Source organism: Ciconia boyciana, chromosome 22, assembly GCF_034638445.1.
Source record: "Ciconia boyciana chromosome 22, ASM3463844v1, whole genome shotgun sequence".
Lineage (NCBI taxonomy): Eukaryota > Metazoa > Chordata > Aves > Ciconiiformes > Ciconiidae > Ciconia > Ciconia boyciana.
The window spans coordinates 1,238,356-1,256,790 of record NC_132955.1 but is presented as its reverse complement, the minus strand read 5'-3'; the positions used below and the strand labels follow the sequence as shown (position 1 = coordinate 1,256,790).

The 18,435-nt window shown below is 46.0% G+C and overlaps 1 protein-coding gene across 1 annotated transcript; it reads right to left on the bottom strand.

Annotated features, from left to right (window-relative positions):
- Positions 1-7,628: 7,628 nt before the first annotated feature.
- CCR7 (C-C motif chemokine receptor 7) lies at positions 7,629-16,997 on the bottom strand. Its single transcript, XM_072886069.1, has 3 exons — positions 16,929-16,997; positions 10,424-10,473; positions 7,629-8,693 (listed from the first exon to the last, which is right to left on the bottom strand). Exons 1-3 carry the CDS (start codon positions 16,936-16,938, stop codon positions 7,629-7,631), a joined length of 1,125 nt encoding a protein of 374 aa, XP_072742170.1. The 5' UTR covers positions 16,939-16,997.
- Positions 16,998-18,435: the final 1,438 nt, after the last annotated feature.

Below are 18,435 nucleotides of genomic sequence, written 5' to 3'. Positions count from 1 at the left end.
AGTGTCTTTTGGAAATGAAGGCTTGAAGGAGTCTTTGGAAAAGGCACTTTGACTCGTGAGTCACTTCTGCTTGCGAAGATTTTATTTTTTACTACCTGGTTAGTTAAGAGCATTTTAAGAGCACCTTTTTCCTTCTCTGGAGCATTCAGCCACTTGGAGTTCGGTCATTATATGAATATAAACCAGGACGTCGTCCCAGAGGAACGCAGCTTTTGAGTTTTACGCTGCTGCGTAGCTTTCAGGACAGGTGGGGACTGAAAAGTAGCTGCATTTGTCACTGTCCTGTCACTGCACGGGGCTTCTGCAGCAGTTCTGGGGTTCTTCAAGCCTTAACAGGCACCTATATGAAATCCATCTGCTCTTGTTGCAAATCCAGTAAAACTCTCAGCACCTAGGGGAGAACATACTAAGTGGTTTCTCTTTCCTGTGCTTTTTCAGAAGTACGCTTGGTTGCACGTGTATCGCCATTGGGATTTTACCTCCTCTCCTCTCTCATGTTGCATAACATGAAAGATTCATACCAGCTCCTGAGGTAATGCAGAGGCTTTTCCTGAAGGGTCCTGTTGCTTTCAGTGGATTTTAGACCATGCTCCTAGTTAAAGAAGAAGGAACTAGAATCGATGGGATTCTGATTTTGTTCTGATTTTGGTACAGGGCGGTGTGCGCAGGCTCTGAATCCTGGAAGGCCTTTTGAACTATTGCACTGGGAATCATTTAGTCTTTTCCCCTCCTGAAGGACGATTCTAGACATTAGAATCGTCCTTCAGTCACAGAAGTTTCCCAATAAAGCACATAATCACTCAAGAATTAGGGTTTTGTGCAACAGCGCTCATCAGCAGAGAAAGGAAAGTAAATATCTGCTTGCTATCTTATTTTAGACAATTGAATTAAAAAAACAAAGCAGCAGGAAGGGAAGTTAGAGTTTCGGTTCCTGCAAGCTGAAGATTTGCATGGGTTCAGCAATGACAGATACATGAGATCATGCCTAGATTGGCTCTGCATCTGCCATGCATGTGGTAAAGGTGAACTGAAAGTCTCCATACTTGTTAAGACTTGAATAAGATTTTTGTATCGAGCTGTGGCAGTGACAGGTGCTTGTTTAATATCAAGAAGATTTGACTCCCTGCTTGGGTAATACTCTTAGCTCTGTGAAGAACTGGGGTCTTGCTGAAAGATGAAAGTGAAAAATAACTTTCAGTGCAGCTTGAAGATAGGTTAGCCTGCTGCCCAGAGCTGCGCGTGTACGTGCTTGAAAACTTGCGATTTCTGCAAAATCTAAACACGTGAGGTCGTCTTTTTGTTTCAGCGAGAGGGCGGGAAGGCTCCCATACATGGTACTAGTAACAGAGCTAGGTACTCCTGTTACTACTTCTGCAAAGTGACATTTTATCTCTGTTTTAGTGCTGGGGGAAGAAGTGCAGGATGGACTCAGGTCACTGAGGAGCAGAGCTAGGAACACGACCCATTTTGTCTGTCTTGTCCCAAGTTTTAACCATTGGATCGGACTGAGCTTCCTCTCTCCTTCCAGTACCACTACTGGAAACATGCAAATGTTGAAGCTACCTTGGCCATGTATCCTTTGGGTGGAATCGCGCAGTGCCAGTCCGGAGGTTCATGCCAGCACAAAGGGGCAGCCAAGCAGGAAAAGGCCTGGTAGAGAGCAACTATGGCTAGGTAATCTTTTTTTTTTTCCTCTAGTCAGCCACCTTCTTTTTTTCATCTTCTTCCATCTTTCTCATTCTTTCCTTTTTGTACTGTGCATTCAGCTATTAATACAGATCATCACGAGGAATAAACTGCCCATTTTGGGAAGTGTGTTTAAGAAGAAATCAGCAAAACCCTGTTAAGATCCCGTCCCTTTGTTATCTTCTGTTTTTATGGTCAGTCACATCTGAAGCTAGGGAGTTATTCATTATGTTACACATCCATTCTCTTCTCTTTTCCAGCCCTCTGACGCATACCCTTATCATACTGGGGGCTGTAGGGAGGGTAAGGTGGTCTAGCAGTGAATTGTGCTGCTGTCATTAAATGCAGCATGATGCTGTTTATGTAGTTATTTTTCCTTATATTCCAAGTGCATGTTCTCGTCCCACCCTTTGTGCCAACAGCAGGCTCTGAGCTGGTCCTGCCTGCTTCTAATCCATAAAAAGTCTCTGCTTTTCAGTCTGGTCAGGCCCTTTGATCTCCTTGCTTTGAGGTCACGAAGCTGCCTGTGATGATACAAACAAGGGGCCGCGGAGGTCTCAGCTGACTTAAGTTTCCTCTGATCCATCTTACAGCGGCTCACGTAGGAGGGGAGAAATCCCCTGGTATGAAGAGAAAACCCACCACTGCCCCTTTGGGGGGGATGGCCCCCAGGCAAGGCAGCTCTGCTGGCAAGCTGGGGAGGAAGATAGTTGGCCGTGCAAGAAGTTCTCCCCCGAGTTCTGACACCTCCACCCCCAGAACAGGAGTTTGGGTTATTTTTCCATATAAAAGAAGATGTGGGGAGAGGAAACCATAGCCCACTCTCAGCTATTCTGATTGTTGCAGTGTGCCACCACCCTTCCTCATCACCCACGTGCCATTATTTTTAGGGTTTGTTTGCCTCCCTTAACTCCAGCTCATTCTTTCTTAGGGTGACAAGGACTTCCCTCCCGTAGCTACCCAGGTGGCACATCAGAAACCACAGCCGTGCCTGGAGAAGCTTCCCCTTCACCATGATATTAATCAGTTCATTCACCAGCAAGTGATGGGAAGCAGCGCCTGGGCCAGCGCAAGAAGGGAGAGGACAAACCAGTGCCTGCTTTGAGATGGATGGGAGCAACTGCATTTAGTGAGGCCTCACTCCAGTTTACCTCCCCCTAATTCCAGTTTACCTCCTGCTCAGCCCAGATCCATTTGGCACTGGGGGCTTTTAAACCGTAACTTACTGGCACACGTGCCTAGATAAAGAACTGGCAGGGAAGGAGAAATTATTAGCGGCGATATTTTATTTGGAGCAATAAGGAGTCCAGGGCTTCTGAGCAACGAAGAGGTTTCCCACAATGACCCTGAGAAGGAGTTGCAGGAACCACCTGGAGTCCACATGACTATGTCTAGGTGGTAGATGTCTCCTCTGCTTTTGATGTAGTTTATTGCAGTGGCTCCTTTCTGTAACGAGGGCCAGGCTTTATTAATTGACTTTTAATTTTTAAAGAAGACTTAAAACTGAGATTGGTCCCAGTCCCCTAGTTAACTGTAAAAGGAAACTTCTCTCTTTGTCTTGCTGGTGAAAGGTACTAAAATGGGTCAAATTAATCCTGGAAATGCACCTTTTTTTCTGTAATAGAAGCTGTGTGATATGGCTGGGGTATTTGTGGCCTAACGTGTGACCTTGGATGGTTGCTTGGTGGGCTGAGTTTTACTGGTTTAAATCAGGGTTGCAAGTTGGAGTTTCTGTTTTCTTAAAATTCAGGAACTTTCCTGTTCAAAAGCGCAGTTCATGGTCACCTCTGAGAAACGTAGGGAATTGTTAAAAGTGTGGCAGCTTTCTGCAAAGCCCAAGTTCTGTTTCATATTTTGTGTGCTCTAGTTCAGAGTTCCTGTTTCAGCAGGCTGCAACTCTTGCACAGATGAGCTCCTTGGACTGAGGACAGTCGAGACTTCTGACCTAGTTAGGGTAAGCGAGACCTAATGTTTATTTAAGGAGCCTTGGGTTTAGACTGTTATTATCTAGAGTTGTACTGTGGTGCCGTGGTCTTGAGATGCTCCTTATTGCTGCTTGAACCTCTGGGCCAGATGCTGAAACTAGCCTAATTCTTTCTAGGGAGAAACCATGAGACATGTGCATTGTTTAGTGAAAGCAGAAATGGTCCTTAGTTTTGGACTTGAATGTTAAACTTCACGTCTTCTGGTTTTCTTTGAGGTTCCTTTCTCTTTGACTCTATGGTTGCAATTATAAGACACTTTTTGTAAGGATATTGATCACCCCCGTGTGCCTTGAGGCATGAATTAACTGGGGAGGTCAGGAAGAAATGTTCTGTGCACATTAATCGTGCCATGTTGGCCTGTTTGAGTTGCAGAGCTGGATTAGATAGACAGCTCATCTCAACTAGCATGGCAACTGCTGCTCTTGCCTTGTATGTAGGTGTTCTAGCCACCAGAGCTGTGGTCACTGCCTCTCCCTGTGAGCAATTTACACAGTAATATGGTATTTTATTGCTGACTTTTTAAATTTAAAAGTGAACAATAAAATGTTACAACATAAAAGCTTTTCACGTAAGCATTGATAAGTAGCCATCAGTATACTACTGGCATATCTGGTATATCCAGTAGTGGAGCAGTGTTAAGGCAGTTGGGTTAATAGTTAAAATAAAGACTACTACTTAATCTGTTGGTGACTTGCTTACTGTATAATTCATCAACAGATGAAGTAAACCAACTTTTTTTCCAGTTAGTTTATTTTACACGCTCTTTTTCCTGCAGGGCGGTACTGATATGAAGCTAGTTGGTCAGCTCTTGACAGGACCAGAAGGATATGATACGAACTATTGTGATACATACAGGATGCATCCTATGGAGGAAATACAATGGAAAAACAAAGGTATTTTTAAAAATTGTTATAATTTATTTTTCACAGATAGCAAAATACAGTCAGTTTTCAGACTTCAGTGGGAAATCTCAAGTTAGGATCTTAGGCCAATCTTAACATGATTCATCTAAATAAGTGGCAAATTTGTTCTGTCTGTTAGATTTAAAAAAAAAAAAAAAAAGCCATGCACTCTGAAGTCACCACTGTCTTGTTGAGGAGGCATCCTATGCAGCTGTCCCAGGTGATGCTTTTAGTATCTCATTTGTATAGAAACAGCTGCGTGTGTTCCTATTTAGAATACATCTAGTTGATAAAGGCCCGAAGACTTCTCAGTTTGTAAAGGGGAACGGCTTTTATCAAACAGGAGACAAGTCCAATTGCATGTTTTGGTGAAGCAATTGTCCTTGCTAGAATAAGTTAGGTGAATGTATTTTGCATAAGAAGTTTTAGTTAAAGCAGTGTATTTTCAGAGTACATTCATGTACATATTCAACTTTTTCTGTGTAAAGCAGCTTTACGTATGTGAATATACATTAAGAATATATTGTTACTGATAAAGAAATCTAAAAAGACCCTGTATTATGGGTATTCCTTGCTCTGGCAAAGTTCTCGTTAGCTGAGTGTCTTGCCTGGGTAAGGATGTAGGAACAAAGCAAGAACTATTCAGTGTCAGTCGTAACCCCCCATTTCATATGACAGAGAAGCAGCACTTCTGTACATGTTACATGGGCATTATAAAAGAAAATGCGTTAAACGGTTGGATGGGATTGTACTTCAGCATAGACAGGTAATGCAGAGCAGAATGTGCTTTCTTCCTGAATCCCAGCTCTTGGCAAAGTCCCATACCCCAGAGCCAAATGGTTTGCGAAGAAGAATTTATTTAATTATGATGGCAGCCAGTTATATAACTGGCAACATTGACTCAAAACCAGCTAACTGAATTATTTCCTTGGAAGGTTGATTTTAATTCTCATGTCTCTAAAGCTATGTTTTTCGACCTATGGTCCAGAGAGTTCCGTGTACCACTCCTAATGGATCCACGCGTGGTATTGAAAAAAGTATAAATGTCTTTTTAGTAAGTGTGTTTTGTTCTGTATGTCCACTGGAACATGCCTGACAGTTTCCACAAAACTGTTCAACTGCTGCTCTGGAGCTGAGTTAGCCTGCTCCTGCCCAGCACCAAGAGCGGTTCCTGGCCAAGGCCTTTTGCCGTTGACGTCTGGCTCTGGGGAGGGCCGTGGGCTATGGGCATTAGAGCACGCTAGTCAATAACAGATGCACAAACAATTGCAGCAACTCCTCCCCAGTTGACATGCAGATGTCCCACGACAGCAGTTCCCAGGGTATTCGTCTGTCGGTAGGAATAGGAATCTTCGCTCTTCTAGTAAATGCACCAACTGGCATTACATTCTGGGCTTCTTTTCAAGGTCTTATTTTACATGACAATAATCTGTTGTTCAGCTGCCATGTTCCTTTCAAGTACGTGACCCTGGCAGTAATCTTCAACACATGACTGTACTTTGCATTTAAATCAAACCACAGTGAATAGCATCTCTGTTAGCACTGACAATATGAATGCAAAACATGTTTTCAATAGCTTATAAGTGAAATACATATCTGACTCAAAAGCCAGCTGCTAAAGTCCTTCTAGAAAGACACTTTGGGAAGGGAGAAGAAAACCCACATTCTTGTTTATCTCTTGAGGTCAGCAAGCAATAGCACAGAAGGCCCCCACGCGTATGTGAAAATGAGCAGACTGTATCCGCAGCAGCCGATAAAGCTAGGTACAAGCAAGCTTCAGATCCTGGCAGACTGAAGTGGTTGGACCATGGGCACAAATATATCCTGAATTTGAGAGTCGTGCCTTAAGAAATGCACATGGATCTGCCTTGGGCTTGAATCTTTAAAATTCTGAGGGTTCTGGCACCACTCCACTAAAACACATGCTTTGTATCAAGCGAGTGAGTAAATGGCCCCTCAGCACATCAGGAGTAGGGATGACATTGGGACAGGCTGGATGGCTGAGTGGTAAAAATATATTTTAAGCACCTGGCTGGATTGGTGCAGAAGTATCTGTTTCTTAGTTTAAGTTTGTATGCTTGGTGATTGGAAAGACATTGGTTATTTGGAGCTCTTAACTAATTTGTCCTTGTGTAAAAAGTTTGAATCTAAACTGTGCTAGCTGCCCCTGCATCAGCCTTGTGCAGGCATATGCCCTCTCAGAGGCTAAAGGAGACTTTATTTCCAGAGTGGAGCAGCATTTCTAAAGAATTAAGGTCAACGTTGGGATGCAATAACTTGTGCTCCTTAAGATGCGCCCTCTATAGGTGAAACACCAGAAATCATGGGTACAAGCAAAAGTGAAGTGGAATTTGTACTTTTCCTGACAAATGTATGAGTTGCCACAATGATATACAGCTATTGAAATTATGTAGATCATATGTATGATTTAGTATTAGTTACGGAAAGTCTCACTTTTCATGGGGGAAGGCAGAGCAGAGAGTTGTGTGCTAGGACACAGCTTATATTGTGTATTGAATTAAGCTTGGAGCTTGCGGCTGATGGTGCTGGTGCTGCTTTGTCTTGAAGACTGAGTCAGTGCAATGGGCACCACTTCCGAAGGTATGGAAGAGCAATAGGTAGTCTTGTTAAAAGCAATGTTCGAAGCAAGGACGATGCTCTTGGAAGTTCAGCTCTAAAACAAGCAATTCTGTTGCACAAATGACTGTTTCTCTTGGTGTTTGTTGCTTTTAAGGAAAATGTTCTATTTTGAGCACTTTTTATTTTGAGAGGAAAGACTAAAATAAAGGTGAAATGGCACGATAAATTCTAGACTCACTGGTCTTCCTCTCCCTTGCTTTGCTATTAGTCACAGCTTTATTGAAGTCTCTCCATCCACGGGAGTATTGGCTAGCAGTGCTCTTTGCCTGAAATATGGGGAGGCTCCTGGGTTTTCCTCTTACAGCTGCCTTTCCTACAGTAGTGGCAGGGCTCGCTCTACCAGTAATTCAGAATAGAGGAAGTGTACAAAACTACTCCAGCCTTCAGCTTGGTCAAAGCCTGCCTGGAGCTCGGCTCATGGGGAGAAGGTGGTGGTTGTCTCTGTCTCCATAGCAAAGGAAAACCTCTTGCTGTCGCGGCAGGTGGACAGCTGCCAGAGGCGCTCCTGGCTCAGGCAGCCCAGCTCCTTCAGAAGCTTGAAGAGGTCGTTGCGGAATTTGACGCCGATGAAGGCGTAGAGAAAAGGATTGAGGCAGCATCGGAAGCAGGCCAGAGTGTATGTCACGTCATCTGCCATGTCAAGCTTCTTGCTCTCCTCACATGAGCTGGTGTGGTTGAAGGCTGAGATGGTCTTGGCCAGCATGACGCCGTTGTAGGGCAGCTGGAAAACAACGAAGACGATTACCACGGCAATGATGACCTTGATGGCTTTATTCTTCTCAAAGTTGCGGGCCTGGAGTAATGTTTTGATGATGATGAGGTAGCAGACAGACATGACCAGTAGGGGAAATAAGAAGCCAAAAACCATTTGTGACACTTTGATGCCAGTGTTGAAGGTCTGCATGTCATTAGCGATGATGGAACAACGGGGATGGTTGTCTGAGTTATTTACACCACTGTGAACCAGCTCGGGGATTGAGAGGATGAAGGCCATAAGCCAAATGAGGATGCAAGTGACCTTGCTAATGAATATCATCCGGGGACGGAAGCGGTGGGCTGAGGCAGCCTGAACGATGGCAAAGTACCTGTCGATGCTGATGGACAGGAGGAGCAGCATCCCGCTGAAGAAACTCATTTTGCAGATGCAATAGACGGCTTTGCAGGCAAACTCCCCAAAAAGCCAGTGCATGGCTGCACTTGTGGCCCAAAAGGGGAGGGTCAGCAGGAAGAGGATGTCTGCTAGAGCCAGGTTCAGCAAATAGATGTCCGTCATGGTCTTGAGCCTCTTGAAGTAGATGTAGGTGAGCATCACCAGCCCGTTCCCCAGCAGCCCCGTGAAGCAGATGAGGGAGTACATGGCTGGGAGGAAGGCAGCGCGGAAGTTACGGACTTCCTCTTTCTCGCACAGGATCTCGAACATGGTGTAGTCGATGGTGGTGTTGGAGTCATAGTCATCAGTGACATTGTTCCCAGTGCAGAACTAGAACAGGGAAGAAAAGAAGAGTGTATTGGGACAGGTACTGTGCCACACCGTGGCCGTGTCGGAAGGGAGCCTGGTTGCTGGCCTGTGAAGCAGTCAGGAGAACCCAGCTGCAGAGAAGTCCCAGGGAGTTCCCAAACATTGCTCATGCCTACATCATGAACAGAGTTGGCAAGGTCTCGTGGCCAAAAACGTTTCCCATAAGTATTTGGAGTTTGGGGGTTTTTGGGGGCTCCGAGTGGGAATCCCACAATAAATGTTTAGTGCTCAGCCAAAGTAACACCTGCAAACTCTCAAACGTGTGGCTGCTTTCCAGAATGTTTCAGGACCCACATACAGCTCTATGTACCTAGTCAGCTGTTGGATGAAATGGGAAAAATAATGCATCCTTCAGCGTTCCCCTTCTCTCAGCAGGGATAACGTTTCCTCTTGACTGACTCTACTCGTTAGGCATTTTTCTAACTTCAGTGTTCCCTCCCTTCTCCCAGCTGAGATATTCCTGTTGCTCGTGTCCCCTTCTCACTTCTGACAGTGCTAGAAGAGGGCTGCAGGGGTTCTGTTTGTAACCGGCAGCAACCTGGCACGGCGAGTGCCAGCATCCTCCCGGGCTTCCTGGTCCCCCCAGCGAGGGGTGAGCCCGCCGAGCAAAGGGCTCTTTGGGAAGACAAAGCCGGAGCCTCCCTGCGCTGCTCTCGCTGCTAAATGAATAGAGGTGTCATTGAGACCGGGAGGAAATGCAGCCAGTGAAGCAGGAAACTGTTACCCTGCTGGTGCGGACACGTTGTCGGTGTCTCATTCAGGCTCCTGCCCCTGATTTAAGTTCTGATTATTCTTGTTTCATCTTCCTACACTGCCATAACCTACAGGGCAGAGTGAGCTTGTGGTATCTGTGCCCTGCTTTTTTGTGACTTATTAGTCTCCAGTACCTTCTCTCCATTGCACAGAGATGAAAGGTTTCCCCTGGATACCATGCCTGTTATCACTGAATATCTTAGCACGCTCTCCATCTCAGGCAGCCTTGGCTTTCACCACATCCTGCCTGCTATCTGGAGGCATGCCACCAGAAGTGAAAGGGAAAAGAAACAGGTTGCAAAACTCTACCTGCTCTGCTGAGCCTCTCGGAGAGCCTGAGCTGGAGGCCGTGGCGTGGCGGAGGCTGCTCCTGTGGTTGCGGGAGCGCCCGGGCCAGGAGCAGGTCACAGCACAGCTCGCTGCTTTGGGTTCTCCTTCCCGCTTCAGACTTACTCTGAGCAGTAACAGGTGGAGGAAGATGCTGAACTCTTCCTCCTCGGCCACGTCAGCTCTTTAACACTGACCTCAGTTAAAGCCCAGCACTTTGACCAGGTTGTTTCCAAAGAGCAACGAGCTGGCTCTTCACGAGCACTCGGCGTAGGATGCTCTTGTCTTTCCTGAAAATGCTCATTTTGGTGCTAGAAGGGGACTTGGTTCTAACAGGCCAGGCCATCTTAAAATCACAGTGTATGTCACTGTTTCTGTTCTCTCTTTGTTTTCATTCCCTTTGTTTGTTTTTCCTCTGGCTTCTAGCACTGCTCTGCTGTCTCACCGCCCACCTCCCTACGGGCTGGATCCTTAGTGTGAGCTGCCGTGTCCCCACACATCTCTGCAGGGCTGTGGGTGGCTGCTTTTTGCCTGTCTAAGTTTTCGAGAGATCTCCTTACCCACAGCACAAATACGGCTGGATTTCAACAATGTTGTTTTTAACATCTTACCTGAAAAATTAGAGGAAGGCTGAAAACAAGGGTGACCTTTAGCTGCTTGCCTATAGAAGAAGGAGACACTGTGTTAGTGTTAGCAGTTAAGTGAGGGTTTCCACACGATGCTCACTTTGGAAAAAAGCAGTGGTAGCGTACGTGACCATTGCATTCTCAACCCTGCCCACAGCTGGGTAACCTAAAACCCAATGAAGATGCTAACAGTATAATCCAGGGTCACATAACAAGTTACTCTCAGAGCAGGAGTCTGGCCCCTCCAGTTTCATCTGCAAAGGCTGATAGCTAAGGACAGTTAACTCTTGCATAGTGTAACAATTCTTATTTTCTACTTCCCCCCCCCCCCCCCCCCACAGGCAGTCAGCAGCCTGTCTCTGTTCTGAGCTGTGAGGATGTACCATATAGCTGGATATTTTTTTTACATGGGTTGAGTGAGTGCAATAAATTTGGCCCAGCTGTTCCCTGACAGTGCGGTGACTGGACTGCAGAACAGGAAAGCTCTGCTCCCTGCAGGATATACGTAACTGAAGCTGGCTGAAATTTATTGCTTGTCTCTAAATGTCAGAGTTGGCTTCTGCTGCCTTTGGATATGGAGATACAGGATGCTGACAGCTGGGAGGAAAAATTCAGTTCAGAGCCAGATGTGATAATGGTGAGAGCAACCTCAGACAAACAGCTCTTCCTGCTGTGGTTAGCAGAGGCATAGAGGCCAGTGAAAGCTTTCTCTTCTCTCTATTTAAAGCACATACCAGCATCTACCTCAGGCAGTTGTGACTGAAAGTTGCTCAAGCTAGAAGGTGATCTGGCAACTGTGAGAAAGCCCTTGCCTCCGTCTGCTCTGGTACAAGCAGAAGATTTGTCCTTCCTTGAGGGAGAGTTGGCATCAGCTGTTTTGAGTATCATGCTGCTCATCCTAGGATGGCTCTCTAGGCACTGGCTAGTTCCCCCTGCCGCAGCCCCTCGCTTCCCTGCTGATTGTCTGGTCCAGGATCACTGAGCAAGGCTGGGGCAGAGGCAGGAGATGCCTTTGGCTTTCAGCTGCCCGTTTCTTCTAGGGACTATGGCTTTCTCCCTGTGGATATGCCTGTTTGTTCATAAATTTGGCTGATTCCTTTGCCCCTCTTGTGCTTAGCAGTCTGTTGTACATGGTTCTGTTTTGTTTCTTTGCAGAGCTCCTTTGTACCCTTCCCTGCTCTGCCAGTCTTCTGTTCAGGTATTGCACTGGACCAGGATGATGAACTTCCGCTACTTCACGTAACTGCAACTGTTGTGCCAGTATCCCCACTTTGTCATGTGCAATAGCATCATTAATAACAGAAATAGCTACTTTGCTGTCTGTGATTGAAGATGCCTGTTTATATGTGAGTGGAGATGTGTGGGTGAGAGATCCTCAGCCACATGTGAAAAAAAAAAAAAACAACCCTCATACTTCTTATCCCCAGAGCCTGTACATGACCTTGCCCTATGTCTCGTAGAAGTTCGTGCCTTGCCTTCCTCCCTTATTTTCATCTTTTATACTCATGCAGCTGGGTGCTTATTTATGTTCATACACCCCTCACCTTCTCTGAATCCTCCTGGGGACTCTGAAAAGTGTAACAGTGCATTGTTAGTGCACAATAGTTACAGTGACAACAGTTCCAGTCAGGAGTGGAGTATGCCAAGGTTGGGCTTGAGGGGTGAGGAGGGAGGCTTGGCTAAATGCTTCTGTCTGTATTTTCTGTGTCCAATGGCTTTCACTTTGACCAGTCCTAGACTGCAGGAAGGGGTTTGGTGAGCATCTGGTGTAGCCATCTCCCCCTTCAAGCTGCTGATCTAACTTTTGCATATTATGCACAGGAAATACACTGAATGCCCAAACCAATTAAACCTGCTGGGTGAATTTAAGAAAGCCTTAGACTGTAACTGCCCTCCCTGCCTGGGTCACAGACATGGGGTCCCTGACTTCTGCAAAAAACCCCCAGTCCTTGGAGTCCTTCATCTTCTGTTCCACCTTCTTAATAGCCTGGTTTCCAGGGGACTCCTGGAGTTGGTGCTTATGTCTGCCTGTGCCTGTTGATGGATAATAATTACCTCTGCTGGCCCATCTCAACCACACTGGGCAGGGGCCGAGGCCTCAAATGCAGTTAACTTCCTAGAAGCTGTACGAAAAGGAGGCAGAGGAGAAGAGCCACTCAGGCCGCGGAGGAAAGGCACCAGCCTCACTCCGACTCCATCAGTGCATTGCTCTCAGCATTGCTCGCTTGGCATTTTTCGGTCGCCTCACCCAAAGGACGCGGTGCCGCCTAGTGCCAGGCTGAGGCATGGCCAGCCCAGCCCAGCATCATCTTCCTCTGCTTTTTTTGCATCTCCCCTTCAAGCCTGAGGACCAGCCCAGCCCTTACTTAATCTGAAAAGTCATGAGTGCGCAGCCCTGGTGAGTTGGTGTTCTTTTCTTTTCTTCTTAACCCAGTGAAGTGTCTAACGAAATAGGACTGATAAAGTGACTCAACTAATGCTCCTGAAACACTTCAGCTAAGTATCATTCCTTTGAAGAGCTTCACACCTTTTTTTTTTTCCTCTCGGTTGCTGTTTAAAGTGTCTTAAATGTCACATGTTTTTTTCAATATAAAAAAGCTTGCACTGTTTCTTCCCCTCTCTGTCCCCCCACCTCAGCTTACGCATTTACAAAGGCATAACCAGAGAGGCAGTGCAGCTTTGTGGTCCTCCCGCATGAGGCTGTTGAACAAGTACTTGCGTCACCAGTTTCAGGCGGATGGGACAAAACTCACCGCTCCCTGCAGTGCTCTTTGGGGTCCAGGGCAGCGGGGGGAGGGAGCAGAAGCAAATGAGTGGCAGAGAGGAAATGAGACATGCACTGGAGTTTAATAGGCAATTTTAGGTAGCTTGCTTTACTTTTTCTTTTTTTTTCCCCTCTGGCAGTTCTCTGCTGTGGGTATTTTCCTGAAGTTTTGTTCCTCAAAATATTAAGAAAAAACCCCCTCTCAAAAGTCCCCACAAACAGTTGAACTAGAAACCTCATTTATAAAAAGACAACAAAAACCCATTACAGCAAATGAGTCAGACGTTATAAAGCCCCATGTCCCTCAGCTGGTGACACACTGGTTCTCAAAAGCACGTTCCTGTGCTGCAGGACCTGGGAAAAGGTGGAAAGGAAAATGGCTCCATGCAAATGAAAGAGGGAAGGGGTCTGCTCTCTGCTGCTGATGGTAGGGCATGGGGGAGAGGGAAGAGCAGCCCATCACTTTTGAAAATCTTCCTCCACAGAGTAAGCACCAGCGGGGGGATTCGTCCCACTGAATGCTAGCCCTTGACATCTGGTTAGTTGTTTCGGCTCCCTCGATAGCAAAGGGAAAGAACCAGGTGTTTTTAAGGCATGGTTCGACTGCCATGGGGTAGGCATCTGGGGTACATTTATTCCATGCTATGGCAGAAGGGTTGGTGGGTGAGTTTGGACAGATGAATCCCCTCCAGTTCATCTGAATCTTCCCTCAGCATCAGCAACCAATCTTAAGCAAGATAAAAGAAGCCATAGTAGCAGTGAATCCCCCCAGGTATGCCCAGAAAAGCTTCTGACAGCAAGAAATAGTTGGTAGCAGAAACTCTACCCAGAGAAGGAAAGAGGAGCAGGAACACAACCACGTAAGATGGTTAAAACGGGACAAAATCCTGCGGAATGAAGCACTAGGTCAGCTCCTACCCAAGCAGGTCAGGCTCTAACCAGAGCCAGCGTAGAGGAGCAGCTTCTCACCTCTGCTGGTGCTGAGGAATGCACAAAGTGCAAAGCAAGAGTCAAGAATGCTTTAGGGAATATTGGCAAAGCCAAGCGAACCTGCTCTGGCTAAACCCTCATGCTGAAAGAATATTTTTCTGTTGGCCAGAACTGCAAAGCAAAAGTTTCAGTCTCAACCACCTTAGCACATGTGTAGACAGTGAGTAACATACTGTTTATATCTTTAAACATGTATCAGTTTCTGGTGCCTCTTCACCATCAGTATAGTAGGCTTTTGGGGAAAGAACCGAATATTTCTGAGAAAAATTAATCATACTTAAGTGATATAATGACTATTGGCAGTTATCAGCTCAGTGCCTGTTCTTTGCCCCCCTTTCCCTCCACTTCTTACAACGGGCAGAGGAAAGATGCCATCATTTCAGGAGTGAACAGACCCAGTGAAACTAAGTCATACTTTTATTTCATGTGTTCATACATCTGTTAAAGAAGAAAATTAATAATTATCTGCCTCTACTCCTTTCAGGAAATTGTGAATCAAAAGACAAGCAAGTTAAAAAATTTCATTCTTAAGTAAGCCAATCATGTTTCCTACATAACTGTTTAAAAAAAAAAAAGGGCAATAATGCTGTGCATCTTCCATTACTGTGAAATATTTTTCAGAATATTCCTCTGAAATGCAATAGTAGGACACAAACCCCAAAGGAGGAAAATTGTCATACTCTTCTTGACAGGAAAAAGAAAGAATTAGTGAGAACCTGACATAGTTAACCTTTATCCATTAGCTAAAGTCAGAGTAACAGCTGTCTCCCCGAATACCGAACCCCTTAAAACAAGAAACCTACAGAGCACCCACATGAGGTTGCAGAGGCCAAAAGTTTAAATAAGAGAAAAGTGATGTGTGGCGAACAGGTCCAGCTGGGTTACGATGTGTTGGTTTGGATGCAGGGATTCCAAAATTCAGGGATTTCCTAGGATGCACTTCCTGCGAGGATGCCTCCATGAGAAGACTCAGTCTGCCCCTTCCCTGCTCCTGCCTGGTGGGTCCTGTGGCACCCAGTACCTCCAGCTTGCACCCCACAGGAGCGTTCTGCTTTTCTCCAGTGTCACTGCAGGGGCCGGGAAACCCTGAGCTCCCCCTTCCTCACTCAGCACAGGGCTCAGCGCCAGCTGCGCTGCACATGGCTTCACGTTCAGACACTGCACATGGAACCCTCTGCTTACTCCAGAGACCACTGCAGACCTTCCAAGAGGAGAAATCCCTGCCCAGAAATTGAGGACTAGTTTGGGGGCTGAAACAGTGGACAAAGATACAAAAAGAAGTGATTATTTTCCCAGCTGTACCGGGCTAGCTCTCTGTGTGATTTTTGCATGAGTCACTAAGTTTTTGCATCTTAATTTCTTCAAGGAAAGGAGAGGGCAATAGTTCCCATCCTTGTGCTACAGTCTCAGGCACCTGTAGGAATTGGGTGCTCAGATCTCAGTGTATTCCCAGACTGTTTCTAGTTCTGTCTGCAGCACTTCACACGGGACATCTACACCTCCCAGCCCAGGGAAGCCTCTCGCATCACAGTTAATTTAAAGCTTTGATTTGAAAATGTCATAGAGAAAAGGCAGTGACACCTCCCATTTCATCCTGTTACAAAGCTTAATTCATTACACCTGGAACAAGGCTTTACTGGGATGAACTCTGTGGCTACTGTCCCATCCCTCTCACCATCCTTATTACAGCTCTGACCATGCTCTCTGGCATAGAGAGGTATTGGTTGTGTGGTAAATCCACTTTGGTTAATCTGGTTTTAAACTAACACCCACCCGAGTTCTTGCATTTGTCCCTCTTCCCTGCACCTCCCTCAGTCACACTGGGATTAGTGTTTGCAAATGTTTGAGCAATAAAAAAAAAAAACAAACCCAAGTAAAAAAGGAATAAATTATAGAGTCTTAGAGGAAAGAAGAGCCTGCATCCTATCTGCCACATCTCCAACCCACAGTGCTGTTCCCCTCCTACGGCCGCCCACCTACTCAAGCTCCTGGAAGCTGGTGCTTGCAGAGCACTGGGTGTGAAAGAGCAGTAACAAATGGCAAAAGAAAGTTTGAAACTTTCAGCAAGAAACAGAAACAAACTCTTGTGCCTCCTGAGCTAGCGGGATGTCACGCGCCAAAGAGAAGATGCTTCTCTCCCTTACTTGTTCTTCTCCACGTGCTTTGTGATGGAGTAATCCATGGGAATACAGACCCGTACAAGTGCACTGACTCAGGGCTGTTCCCGCTCTAAGCAAACACAAAACCATAACTTTTGCAGCAAAGTTTTGTTGCTCCAGTGAAGATATTAATAGAAGCAATTTGCATAAGACTAGAGAGACATAGCCAACAGTAAACTCAGATATGCTTACTCCCAATTCCTTGATTTATTCACTGAATTAAAGTATTGCCAAGGAGATGGCATTGTCTCTCATTTTTTAATTAAAAACATGGAAGAAAAGGAGCTCATCTCACATAATTTGTACATTTGCTTTGTGACAGAATAGCCCCTTGAAATTGCCTCCAAGCCTGTTTTTTGTGTGCGTGTGTTTCTGAAGTAATTGGTTTGAGTTTTCTGAGCTTGTAAAAGAGAACTTTGCTTTTTTTTTTCCAATAGTAAATATGAGGAAGAAGAAAGTGTTTTATATTGTTTAAATACTCTGTTAAAAGTGCTTCATCCCTGTGTCATAGGGTACAAATTTGGGCATTATTAATAAAGCTGAAGACAAAGCCAGAGGCTGCAGAACAGGTACTCACCACCATCCATGGTCTTGTTTCAGAGATGAAGTCACAAGGTTAGCAAGAGCATCGCATGTTCCAGCGCAGCCTCAACGCACCGCAGCTCCTGCCAGAGACCCTCTTTGGGAAACTGTCTTTTATACTTCCTGCACCTCTGCAAGAAGCTCATGACACGCCCTGGCATTGCTGACATTTAGTAGACCCTCCTCCTCCTCCTCCTCGTGCTTTCACCAATACAGGAAAGCTGTGCTGTGTGCCACGCTGCCTTCAGACGCTCGGGGTGTTCAGGTGCTTCCTCAGCATGTGCAGCTCAGGGCTGCACGCACACACTTTTTACTGAGACTCAGTAAAATGAAGTGGGTTCTGCTTTTGCACTGATGTGAGAAATTGTCTGCGGTAAAGGGACAAGAGGAAAGAGCCTCCTTTCTTGTTATCTCTCCTCTCCACAGCAGATCGTGCTTCATCTGCCAGAGCATCAACCAGAACCCAGTGCTGTGGGAAACTGAGTATTTCCATCTCCTCCGCCAGACCCTTTCTGGAGAAGGTGTTCAACTACCACATGAAAAATCTCAGTGTGCAGGACTGCCAGTGCCTGGCATCCCTCTGCCCTTCTCCCACATGCTCACAGCATCCTCTCTAGATTATCAGCAGCTCAAGCGAGTAAATTGACTCCCCCCGCCCCTTTCTGCTTTTAGGTGTTTTTGTGCTACCATCTGCCGAGCATCAGCATGCACCAGAGGTTTGGCACTTTTGCAGTCCCACACCTTCCCCACTACCACATTACTGCAGAAGTTTCAGACCTCAGGGTGTAGCCCTGGGAGGACCTGCAGCACTGTCAGCTCTGGTCCCTGCCTTGACAGGGAGCCACTTCATTTAATCCTATTCCTAAATGGATCCACTTCAATGCAAGTCAGTGGCTTTTGTTTTGTGGCTGTCCAAGGTGGACCCCTGCTCTTGGAACAGACTCCTCTAACAGGTAGAAACATCACCGGCTCCTCATGAACTCGCTTTCCTTCCAAGGTGACTCAAAGATTGACTTTGGCATTTTGTCCTCTGCATCTTCTTCTTGCAGTATGTCAATGCTGTTACTGCAGCTGGGACAGATGGAAAAATAAAGCATCACAGGATGGATCCCCGACAGAGCTTACAACCCCTAACAGGTTCAAAAGCACTTGGCACTTTGGGGCTTATCCAGGAGGTATGCATGCAGGTAACCTGCTTGGTGCCGGAGGAGGGTGCAGCAGCTCAGGATGGACCCAAATGAGCTGGTTCACTGAGCAGGGAACTTCCACAACCAGCCAGAAAGACCTGTCTCATGGGAGAGAGCGAGCACAACTCGGGCAATGCTTATGTGGCTGGGAGACACCTAAAAAGGCACTATTCTGTTTCAGCAAATTGAAATAAAGGAAAACCTATCCTACCTATTTTGCATTTAGGCTAATTTAAAGATAATACATTTACTCTGCGTCAGACAAATAACTGTGTAATTAAATAGCTATTACGAAAGGCAGTTGTGCCAGGCAGC